This window comes from Chlorocebus sabaeus, chromosome 10, assembly GCF_047675955.1.
Source record: "Chlorocebus sabaeus isolate Y175 chromosome 10, mChlSab1.0.hap1, whole genome shotgun sequence".
In the NCBI taxonomy this organism is placed as follows: domain Eukaryota; kingdom Metazoa; phylum Chordata; class Mammalia; order Primates; family Cercopithecidae; genus Chlorocebus; species Chlorocebus sabaeus.
The window spans coordinates 126,645,125-126,657,559 of NC_132913.1; the positions used below are offsets into that span (position 1 = coordinate 126,645,125).

Consider the following 12,435-nt stretch of genomic DNA (forward strand, 5'->3'; position numbering starts at 1 on the left):
CAGCTGATCTTCCTGATAGTGCAATGTGCCCTCCTCCAGCCCCCCACAGTCCTCTGGCTTTCCTGTGGTTGCCATTCATGTATCCATCTTTCCTGCAGTCTGCAGTTCCCAGGAGGGTAGGGACCACTTCTGACTCATCCATGTGGCAAAGGCATTACTCATTGCACATTCACTAAAAGGATGGGGCAAATGCAAGGGGTGTCCAGGTAGTGGGGCAAAGTGGAACGGGGTGTAAGGCTGACTTCAGGGCTCTCCAGGGGCTGTGAGGAGCCAGCAGGGCTGCAGCATGGAAGGCCAGCAGGGACGCAGGGTGCCGGAGACAAGGTGGGGCTGTGGGAAGGGCACTCTGGGCTGAAGACAAGCAGGTGCATGTTCTAGATGCATGCCCTGTGGCAGGCAGGCCGGCCAGAGGTTGAAAGGGTGAGGCTGGCTCCACGTCTGGCTAAGGCATGGGAGAAAGGACAGGTTTCCGCGACAGCAAAAAGGAAGCAGCTCCAGGCCCAGGGACAGATTGCATATGGAGAGGGAAGAGAGAGTGGCCAGGACAACTCCTTGGTTTTGGGCAATGGAGCTGTTTGGGCAAGGGAGCCAGAAGAGGGATGAATGTGAGCAGAGCAAAGGCTGGAGATGAGAGCAAGAGGGGAGAGAGGGACGTGGGAACTGGCAAAAAAAAAGGCTCAGGAGAGGAGGTGGGGGTCTGGAGTTAGACTAGGAAGGGCGCAGTTTCTCACAAGAAGGCACTGACTGAGCTGCGTTCCTTTGCAGACTGTGAAAGAACGTCCCACAATCCCAAAGCCCCAAATCGAGGGGTCTCTCTGGATGCGCAATTCATCTGTCCCCACGGGGAACAGGCTGAAGGGCAGATTTGAGGGACGGTGGGACAAGCCGAGTTCCTGGCAGAGAGAGGAGCTGCAGCGCATGGAGGATGGATCTTAGCACCACATCTGTTTCCAGAAGGAAACTGAGTTGTGCAAGGAAGACTGACACCTGAAATCCCCTGAGCCCTTGTATTTAAACACCCTCAGAACACTGCGTCCTGCCCCACACTCACGCGAGGCGGCCTCTCTGGTTGCCTGAACTACGGGGGATGGATTGGTGGGCACTCAGTGTCCGCTTGCTTCCAGGGGTCAGCCGTATCAGACGACACCGGTCCCCACGCAGCAGGGCTGAGACGCAGACACACACACACCACATGGTGAGTTTTCAGCTTGCAGAGCCCCTGCTGTGCCTCGCTGTGGAACATCAGAGCCTTTACATTAGGTGGGGGGTTTGTTTTACGTGATCATCCCTTAACTTTCTCTGTAAGAGCAGTTCAAAGTATGGCAGTAAGAGCCAAGTGAAGAAAACACGGATCCATTGTTTATCTCTAAACCGAAGGCAGCTTGTCTTCAGAAGAGGTTTCGACCTGGTACAGGGAAAGGGAGCCAGGTCCAGCCAGGGTGCAGGCAGCGCAGTGGCAGGGCGGGCCGGCCATCGGCAGTGCGGGAACCGGTGGGCGGCGTGGCATGTAAGGAACTCAGTTTCAGAAAGCCAGACCCGCAGGGACGAGCGTGGAGCAGTGGGTGGCCGCGCGTCGGGAACAGGAACGTGCTGTCCACGGGTGAGGGTGCCATTGGGAGAGGAGTAAGTTCTAGGGCCTGATGCCCAGCTTGGTGGCCCTGATACTCACGGACCTCACCACAGACACAATGAGAGCCCCGTGAGGGCACGGGGGCATGAATGAGGTCCTGTGTGGCAATCATTTCACAACGCATACAAGAATCAAATCACGCCGTATGCTGTAAATACAGGTGATTGTTTTCAGTTAGCTTCATAAAGCTGCGGAGAAACAAGTAAGGAATCTGCCAACATCGTCCCCATTTGCTCTGACAGGTTTCTCAGTGGTTTACAAAAAAAGCCTGTGTTTCAACACTCATTTCACTTGATGATTTTGAGGTCTGGGATTGCTTGTGATTTCTCAATCCCATCTTCTTCCTGCACACTGAGAGCCTGAGAGGCCCTGTGAAGGCAGGGAGAACAGGGAGCCCGGTGGGACCGTGGTCATTGTGAGCAGGGGCACCAGGTGTGCTGGGTGAAGCTGCGCCGTTTCACAGGGGACCTCAAAGATGGCATCCAAGGCTTGGCTTTCAGGACACTCATCAAGAGGTCACCCATGCGCTCAGTTCCCGCAGCTCCCCCAGGGCCCGGCGCAGTCTGATGGGTAATGAGATGAGACTGACTGAGTGGCGTATGGGAGGTTTCTTGAGAGTGGGGCCCTTATTACTCCGTGCACTGGAGGGAGAGCAAAGAACAAAGAATCTGAACGCAGAACAATTCCCTAAGAAGGTGGCACAGAGCACTGAGGACAATACCCTGGATGAGGAGCAGGAGGGATTAGGGAGGAGGGAGAGCAGTAGCCAGGACGGGCCTTCAGGAAGCAAGAATGTCCTGGAGGCTGCAGGTGTGGAAGGAAAAGCAACAGTCTAAGGATGAGGAGACAGGGCCTCAGACCACAGGCCGAGGACACGGGGACCGGAGCTCAGAGGTGAGGGCACAGGGATGGGAGCTCAGGGCTGAGGATGTGGGGACTGGAGCTCAGGGCTAAGGGCACAGGGATGGGAGCTCAGGGCTGAGGACGTGGGGACCGGAGCTCAAGGCTGAGGGCGCGGGGATGGGAGCTCAGGGCTGAGGACGTGGGGACCGGAGCTCAGGGCTGAGGATGTGGGGATGGGAGCTCAGGGCTGAGGAGGTGTTCAGGGCCTCAGAGGGCTCCTCACAGTGTGGGCTTTGCTCATCAGTGGACGGGCAGGAGAGGCTGTGGGTCTCTCCAAGGGGTGCATGGTCCTGCCTGCGACACAGGAAGGTGCTAATGAGTCAGCACGAGGGCAGGGGAATGCCTGCAGAGAAGTGACTGCACAGGGGCAGCAGGGTTGGGCAGAGGCTGACACAGAGGCTGGGTCCAGCGTCAGTGGGGACAGGAGAGTGAGCAGGAGGCACCAGGACTCCTGGCCAAGCACCAGAGAAGGGTCACCACAGAGGACACGCTTGCCCGGGGAGGGAAGGTGGGTAGAGGGCAGCCCAGAGAGGCTGAATCCCATCATCCAGTGGGGCCCATAGAAATCCAGCAAGAAAGTGCAGATTCAAGTCTGTGATTTGGGAGACAGATCAGGACTGGAGCAGTAAGAAGGTGGAACAAAGTCAAAGCTGGGAGCACAGAGGTGCTACGCAGAGCTGGGGAGCCAAAGAAACAGGGATGAGGCCTCAGGGGACCAGTGTTAGGGTGTCGGGAGGCAGGGAGGTCATAGAGGCTCACACGCAGATACATACGCACACAGATACACATACATGCAGAGGTACACACAGACACACACACAGAGACACAGGGACCCAGAAACAGAGACACACACACACACAGAACCATAGACAGATGCACAGATACACACACAGACATACAGATACATATACACATGGAGAGAGAGATACACAGATACATAAATACACATAGGCATAGACACACACAGACAAGGAGAGGAGACCAGAGGACCAGCAGAAGAGTGGGTGCCACGCCAGGAAAGGACAACGGGAGAAGGAGGAAGGGTGGGGGAGGAAAATGGGGGATGGTGGGGGAGGGAAATGGGGGGATGCGGAAGGGAAATAAGGGGAGGGGTGGGGGAGGAAGGCTAGGACCTTAGAGGGGACCCTGTGGGGCTGCCCCATCCCAGCAATGACCGGAAATGGTGTGCCTGCCTTTCTTTAGCAGCCCAGGGGCCATTCTAAAGTGGATAAAAGTGATGGAGGGCAGCAACCCTGTGGGGGACACAGAGGCAGGTCCCTTCTTTAGGGTGGGATGGGGGACAAAGCAGCTGAAGGTGGAGGGGAGGGGTTCCTGCAGCAAACAGCCACTCCCAGGAAGCCAGGCTGACAGAGGAAAAGGGTTTGCCTGTTTGCTTTTTAAAGGAGGCGGCCCAGGGAGGACTCAGTGGACAGAGAAGCTCCAGGACTACTTCTGATGCTTTCCTTTAAATTTCTTTTTTTTTTTTTTTTTTTTTGAGACAGGTCTTGCTCTGTTGCTCAGGCTGGAGTGCAGCCATGCAATCTGGGCTCACTGCAACCTCTGTCACCAGGGCTTAGGCAATCCTCCCACCCCAGCCTCCTGAGTAGCTAGGACTACAAGCACGCACCACCTTGCCTGGCTAATTTTTGTAGAGAAGGGATTTCACCACGTTGCCCAGGCTGGTCTTGAACTCCTGAGTCAAAGTGATCCACCCACCTTGGCCTCCCAAAGTGCTGGGATTACAGGTGTGAGCCACCACGCCCAGCTTTAAATTCCAAACCTGAAGAAAAACTTCAAGAACTTTGTAAGAAAATCTCACACGTCCTTCTCTTATGGACATATGAATGGCGATGGAGGTAGCGGGGGTCAGCCTCTTTTCCTGGGGGGCTGTTTCAGGGCCCCCGGGGCCACTGCAATCTACTCTCCGGAGGCTTTTGGCAGCTGTGTCTTCCGTGCTGTGTATCACCAGACCTCCCCACTGTTCCGAGGGCTCCTGGACGGCCCTTCTCCGGGCTGGCTGCAGATGGCGTGTGCTGCCAGGGGCCACGTCTCTTTAGTGTCCTTTAGTGACAACATTCCCAGGTCTTTTTCCTCCCTTTCACAAGGATGAAGCCTCTGAAGTGTCCACCGCTGCAGAACGCCCCTCGGCCTGGAGGAGGGATCATCTCCACACCGTGGGGCTCGGGCTCTCAGGCGGGGCATGAGGAGGACATCACTTTGGCAGTGGCGCCACGTCAGAGCCCTCTGTGACGCAGGCCAGGCCCCGTGCCTTGGCACTGACGCAGGCGCCTGTGGGTCACCTCCCTGGGCCACGGCCGCAAACAAAGCCTGCTTCTCTCTCTCCCTCTCCTCTGACATTCAGTTCTGAGTCTCACTGGCTGGGCTGTGGGCTGGGGCCGCACTGCAGAGCTGCCTTTGGGAGGTGAGCTGGACGCAGGCAAATAACTGAAGCAGCTCTGTGCAGTCCGAAGGCCTTGGGGACACTGAGAGCCCCCTTTCATCAATTCAGGAAGAACAAATGCACCTCCATATTTGGAATTACATTTTTAAAAAGTCAGGTGGGAGTTCAGGGTCAAAATCGAACTGGTCAACTGCCAGTATTTTAAAACAATTGGACACATTCATAATTAGACCACCCAAAATACGAGTCCCGGTTTTCATATTCAAAACTGAGGATGTCAAGTTAAAGGGAGACACCCCTGAGCCCTCCACTCTGCAGGAGGCAGGTTCTTGCGCGGAGTCCAGAAACCATTGGAAGAACCACCTTCAGCAGTAAGGCTTCTCGCTCTAGGGGTGGAGGACGCCTTCCGATGTCCTCTTTTAATAGAAAGAGGTACTTCACCTGGACACACATCACCCACTGCTCGCAAACCACACATAACTGAGGCCAGGTCCGGACATGGCCAGCGAACACGGAGGGCCAGTTTCACCTGCAGAGTTTCCGTTCCACTCGCCCTCTGATGGCGTGCGTTCTCCAGAAAGTTCCTTTATGCAGCAAACCATTATTGAACACCACTGTGTACAAGGCACGGGTAATAGAAGCTGACGCAGTTGAAAATCACCTGCCACCATCCCGACCACAGGCCAGGGAGAGGAGAGCAGAGCCAGCTCGGGGTCGATCCTGTCCACCTGGTGGAGTTTTCTCAGGCAAAATGGGCAGCTCTGCAGGCTGCGGGCCTCGGGAAAACTAGAGTGACTGCATATGGCTGCGGGGAACACCACGGCTAGGCGCAGGCTGCCTCTCTTTCTCTCTTTTTTATTCAGAGTGATGTTTCCAAAGCAACTGCTCTCTAAGGTACAGGCTGAAGGAGGGGCAGACCAACCCGGGCCCAGTTGCAACCCTGATGTAGGCTGCAGCAGCGCCGTGGGACAGGAGGGCTCACGGCTGCCAGAGCTGGGCAGATGCCCTCAGGGAACAAGCCCCTGGGGACATCATCCTCCAAGAGGAAGGGTGGGGACGTCAGTGTTAGGCAGCCTGGGTAAGATCCTTGTCTTCCTGGGCGTCCCGGGAAAACACTGTCTAAATGTTTCAATCAAATGTCATTCACTCCCAGAAATCAATCACAGAACAAACTCCAGTGAGAGCGCCCGGTTTCCGAATCCTTCACAGTGTCAGGCATGTCAACAGGTGCTTCCTGTCTTCCTCAAACCTCCTACCCCGTCGCTCAGATAATGACATAAGAAAATTAACAAACCTAAGTTGGCATTAGGAAGACGGATGTGAAAGTGCTTTTGACACCTGGGAGTAAAGATGCCTGGCAGGTGCCCGGCATGCCCACAGCCTGTGCCTTTCCTGTCCCAGTGAGGGGATTTGCTGGGTGTCCCACCCATTTCTGATGTGTTCCCTGCTGTCCAGTGATGAGCGCTTGGCGGGGGACGGCCATGTAGGGTGGGGGTGGCGAGCCTATTTTGTGATGCCCAGTGGGCAGCAGGGGCCAGGCTGTGGCCTGTGCTGGGCATCTGGTCTGACGCGGCTGCCACCCTGGAGCAAGGCCCCAAGGGGCCCATCTCCTCAATCCTGAGCCTGCAGCCCCATGATGGCTCACACACTAGGATGGATTTGGGCCGCAGCCAGCTGCCATCTCCCAGAGGCCTTCCCCACATCAGCCCCACTGGACTGGACACCACGCAATCAGAGCCTTCAACCACTGCCAGGGCTGAGCTGACTCTTCTTCTAGGCTGGAACCGTGGGGCTTGAGAGAAGGAAATTGGGACGAGGCAGGCGGGAGGGGTTAATGATATCAGGAGGTCAGGGCTGCTGGAAGAGGCAGCAGTGTTGGCGGTGGAGGGCTCTCTCCCCATAGCTTTGCCTCTGCACTTGCTGGGGATCCTGGTACTTCACCTTCCAACTCCCGTCTACCTGTGCTAGGGAAGTCTGTCTCCTCCCCAATCCTAACCCCAATTTTTCACCCTCAGGGAAACCACAGAAGACCCTGAGCCTCCGGACAGGCGGACAACCCAGGACTGGTCCTGAAATCCAGGGAAGCCACAGGGGCTGCACTTTCACAGGAGAGACAATAAACGGAGAAACGATTCCGTCTCTCCAAATCTGCCCCAGGTTTCTCAACATTTCTTCTGAAAATCACCCCAGACGTTCCCCTCCCATCAACTCATCCTCTTTCTTCCTTGTAACAGCTTTATTGGGATATAATTCACATACCATCCAATTCATGCTTTTAAATGATATCACTTGTTGTTTTTAGTATATTTACAGAGTTGCACCATAGTCCAATTTTGGAATATTTTCAACATCCCTAAAAAAGAGACGCTGTTCCCCTGGCAATGCTCCCCATCTGCCCGCAGCATCCCAGGCCCGGCACCTACAAATCTGCTTCCTGTCTCTGTGTGTCTGTCTGCTGTGGACGTTTTATGTGCATGAAATCACACCACACGCGGCCTCTTGTGCCTGCACCCTGCTTCCTCACACCACATGCGGCCTCTTGTGCCTGCACCCTGCTTCCTCACACCACACGCGGCCTCTTGTGCCTGCACCCTGCTTCCTCACACCACATGCGGCCTCTTGTGCCTGCACCCTGCTTCCTCACACCACACGCGGCCTCTTGTGCCTGCACCCTGCTTCCAAGGCTTTTCCGTGCTGCAGCATGTCAGTGTCATTCCGCTTTATGGCTGACATTCCGGTGTGCCGGCGTGTGGCCGCGGATCACAGGATGGACACCTGGGCTATTGCCATGTAATGTGGCTATTGCGACTGATAGTTATTACAGCTGATACGGTTTGGATCTGTAGTTATTACAGTTGATACGGTTTGGATCTGGGTCCCTGCCCACATCTCCTGCTGAATCGTAGCCCCCAATACTGGAGGTGGGACCTGGCGGGAGGTGGCCGGATCACGTGGGTGGATTTGGCATGAACGGTTGAACACCGTCCTCACTGGTGAGTGGGTTCTGGTGAGGTCCAGTCGGTTAGAAGTGTGTGGCCCCTCTCCCCACCCCTTGCTCCTGCTCTTGCCAAGTGATGCGCCCGCTCCCCCTTTGCCTACCGCTACGACTGAGGCCTCCCCAGAAACAGACGCCAGCACCATGCTTCCTCTACAGCCTGCAGAACCAGGAGCCAATCAGACCTCTTTTCTTATGAATCACACCGTCTGAGGTGTTTCTCTACAGCAGTGCGGGAATGGCCTGACACAGGGACTCAGGCTGCTGTGAATGTCCGAGTGAGTTTACGTGTAGATGTGTGCTTTCACCTCTGGAAGCAGAGCTGTGGGGCCATGTGGTGGCTGTGTCCAACCTTTTGAGGAACTGCTGGACTATGTCCACAGCAGCTCATCTCATCTCTTTATCTTAAAGTTGCTCTATTTCAAATGCCAGCATTTGATCAACACATTTTCAGCACGTTAGTTTTCCTCTTCACCAGCATCGCAACGCTAGCCTTGCTTACTAACTCCTCCTGAAAATGGACTTATCTGAGTGACTTTCAAGATGTCTGTAGGTTACGTAAACCTCTGTGGGCTGGCCCGGGCCCAGAACCAGCTCTGACAGTGTCCCTTCAACTTCCTGCTGGAGTTCTGCACCTGTACAACTCCACCCGGGCCCCCCTGGCCCTGTACACTCTGCTTATGCACTCAGGCAGTCTGCAAGTGCTGGATGGCTTGGAAGATGGGCACTGTGGGTTGCTGGTTTATTTAAAGATATGTTTAGTAAATGGCCTTAGGAAACCCAAGAAAAAAGTGTTGCCCAAGTAGACTATTCCATTCGCTGGCACTGATGCGCCACCACGGGCGGGACGTGGTCCAGCTGAACTCATGTGGGCTGTTGGGAGAGGGCACTGGCCCTGCGCGTCCCGCTGCAGGTGATCTGTTCCTGAGCCCAAGCTCCCAGCAGCATCCCTTCTGCCCCTGCCCAGCTCTGTGCCGTGGGCCAGAGCATGTGCCTCCCCAGTTCCCTCTTTCTGCCTCATGCCCCCCCTCAAGGTCAGAAAGGGGCCAGCGCTGAAGACTGAGGCTGAAGCGTGCAGCACACAGCCACCCTGGGGCCCGGGAGCACTTAGCCGGCAAACCCACCTTGTTCATGTGCAGTTGCTGCTGCTGGAACTGCTGCTTGTGTTTCTCCAGAAACTGCTGATGCTGCTGCTGGATGACCAGGTGCTGCAGAGCCTGGGCGTTCTGGGGCAGCGGGGCCGACTGGGTTCGCCCCAGCGGGCGGTGCTGCCGCAGCTTGTGGATGGAGGGGGACACCCGGTCCGCACCAACCAAGGACTGTGCGTGGAGGGGCAGTGCTCCCAGGCCTGAAAGATACCAGTCTGAAGATAATTGGAGGAAGAAACAGCAGAGGGGAAGAGGAAGAAGAGAGGAGGGAGAGAGGGCTATTGAGTAAGTGATGGAGACAACTGCACCCTGTGCCCGCCAGCCCAGGCGCTCTGCCCTGGTGCCCCAGAGCTGGCTCGCTAACTGGGCCCCTTCCAGCTGACGCTGGGGCCATGAGTTGGTGCTTTGGAACTACAGGAACCGTAATTTGGAGGCAATTTTCTATGGAAAATCAGGTCGACACAGGAAACGTCAGGAGTCCTGTGTGGCAGGTTTCAAAGAGGAAGCCCTTCCCAAAAGTGGCTACCACACAATTGTTCCTGGGGGCCACAGGCCCTAGAAAGGTGGGGTTCGGCCTGAACAGCACAGTGGGAGGGGAGAGAGGGCCACCAGTGTGCTGAGGAAGGCTGCCACGGTTCTGGAGCCTCCAGGTATTTCCAAAGACAGCCTGAGTTGTGAGAAAAGTAATTGTCCTTAGGGTTGACATCATTTTAAGGTCTCTCTGAACACTGGTTTTATACACAAAGATGGCATGAACACTTTGAAAAGTCCTGACGCATATTGTCAAAACCCCTTTCTGAAAAGATGTGGCTAATCCCTGCCAGCTGAGTGGAGGATACCCACTTCACCACACCGTCACCAACCCTGTATTTTTTTGATTAAAAGAATCCATTTTGATAGGAGATGATCTTGCTTTAATTGGCATCTGTATCTTGATTTAAAACGTGACCTAGTCAAGTACACTTTTTCCTTCTGCATGCTTTTCATCAAGAGAGAGATATATGTATATATTGCTAATTGTTGGTTTAGGTAGTTTAACATTTTTCCTTGGTTTTCTGGGCAAAAGGACCTAATGAACCCTCTGCCCTGCTCTGTGAAGTGTTGCCCTGGTAACCTGAGGGGAGTAAACACTAAACAATGCTGCTCAGGGTAAAAATGACCCTGACCCACTCAAGGGCACATGACCGGGTGAAATGACAAAGGAAGTGACCAAACCAGCTCTTGGAGGCCCTGGTGGGGGACTCTTTGGAACTCGGCATCTGCCTGAGGCAGCCTGCTGTTCCTGCCCCCAGGTGGGGCTACGTGCCAGCTGCAAGGGCTACGGGATCTCCAGGGATACAAGGTAGCCTGCCAGCAAGTGGCAGCTCCTGTCATGTCCCTCCCCCAGGACACTGATGTCGGCGCTCGCCGGGCAGCTGGGTGTGTCATCAGGTTTAGGGGAGCCCAGGCCTCCCAGTGAGAGCCATGCATGCAGCTTAGTGCTTCTCAAGTCCCTTTGCAGGGGCTGTCTAAATTTAAGAAATACTATGTGATACGCAAACACAAAGGACACATCCAGACTAAACCCAGCCAGACCCCCAGCAAGACCCCAGCCAGACCCCCAGCAAGACCCCAGCAAGACCCTCAACAAGACCCCCAGCAAGACCCCAGCAAGACCCCCAACAAGACCCCCAGCAAGACACCCAACAAGACCCCCAACAAGACCCCAGCAAGACCCCCAATAAGACCCCCAACAAGACCCCCAGCAAGACCCCAGCAAGACACCCAACAAGACCCCCAACAAGATCCCAGCAAGACCCCCAACAAGACCCCCAATAAGACCCCCAGCAAGACCCCCAACAAGACCTCCAACAAGACCCCCAACAAGACCCCCAGCAAGACCCCAGCAAGCCTGCTCTTCGCTACCTTTTCAAAAGTTATTCACCAGTGTTCTCTAACCCACCATCCCTTTTCACCCAACCCCACAACTTTCTGGAAAGATACATTATCTTAAATTTTATTATCAATGCCTGGCTACTAAATTAAAGTGAATGACTAAAAATCCATTCAGAATCATTCCCTGAAAACGTTAAGAAAAAAGAAAAAGGTAAACCATCCTAAAGAAGGTATTTCAGAATTATCAGTTGTTGACATGGGTATTATGTCAGAACTATTCCCTGAAAAGGTTAAAAAAAGAAAAAAGTGAAGCATCATAAAGAGAGCATTTCAGGCTGGGCGCGGTGGCTGTAATCCCAGCACTTCGGGAGGCCGAGCGCGGTGGCTGTAATCCTAGCACTTCGGGAGGCCGAGGTGGGTGGATCACCTGAGGTCAGCCTGGCCAACATGGCGAAACCCCGTCTCTACTAAAAATACAAAAATTAGCTGCTCATGGTGGCACACGCCTGCAATCCCAGCTACTCAGGAGGCTGAGGCAGGAGAATCGCTTGAACCTGGAAGGCAAGGTTGCAGTGAGCCCAGATCATGCCAATACACTACAGCCTGGGTGACAGAACGAGACTCGGTCTTAAAAAAAAAGGAAAAAGAAAAAAAAAGGCATTTCAGAATGTATCAATTGTTGATGTGGGTATTACGTGGGATTGCACTATTTCATGGAAGAAATAAGGAAGTCAGTCACACGAAGCTGCCTTCAGGGGACGCAAGGCTACGTAGCTGCTAAAAAGGTCTCTTCTCAGAAAGCAACAGGAAGCTGAAAGACATTTTCCTTAGCACTGTTTTCCCCCAGAGCCTTAGTGTGCATGCCATTCAGGGGTGGAGGCGGTGATGAGCTACACAGTCCCCTGCCCAGGCCTGACGCTCTGCAGAGGAGGAGAAGGACATGCCAATTTCATAGGATTCAGCTTTCCAGCGTGACACATGATAAGGAACAAGTGACTCGAGCCAGCAGTGTGACTGGGGGCTGCACAGCGCTCCCCAGCTCCTCTTCGTCTCTGCCTCCCGCCACCCTCTGCATGGGCCCAGGGATTTCCCAGGCCACCAGCTTCACTCTGGGACACAGGCCTATGCCCCATGGGAACAGGGCTTCACTTTCAGAACTGGCGTGAGCAGAGACCCCTGTGCAGACTGGCCCTGTTCCTTTTCCAGTTGCACTCCCCAGGGGCCAGCCCCTCCCTCTCTCTCAGTCTATCTCACCCACTCAGAATTTCACTCTGCTGCCTGTAGGGTGCAAACCCCAGGGCCGCCACACACGGGGACACCTTACCCGTGGGTGTCCTGAAAAGCGGTGCCCTGGCCTCTGCAGAGCAATGTGATTTGCTGGCTTGGTGGTTTCCAGTTTGGATCCCTGAGATCATTAACAAGAGCTTCTGATGACAGACCATGATGTGGTCTTCAGGATATACTGTCAGGGACTTTCGAGCAT

The 12,435-nt window shown here is 54.7% G+C and overlaps 1 protein-coding gene across 15 annotated transcripts in view; it reads right to left on the reverse strand.

The window, feature by feature from the left end:
• Positions 1 to 12,435, reverse strand: part of HDAC4 (histone deacetylase 4) — a 352,930-nt gene that overhangs the window by 69,159 nt on the left and 271,336 nt on the right. For 11 of the 15 annotated variants that reach the window (XM_007966865.3, XM_007966864.3, XM_073020205.1 and 8 more), the window contains one exon: positions 9,054 to 9,292. In XM_007966865.3, coding sequence (XP_007965056.3) covers positions 9,054 to 9,292 — 239 coding nt within the window. The remainder of the gene's footprint in view (positions 1 to 9,053; positions 9,293 to 12,435) is intronic. The other 4 variants (XM_073020204.1, XM_038001290.2, XM_073020206.1 and 1 more) reach the window with 1 other exon arrangement.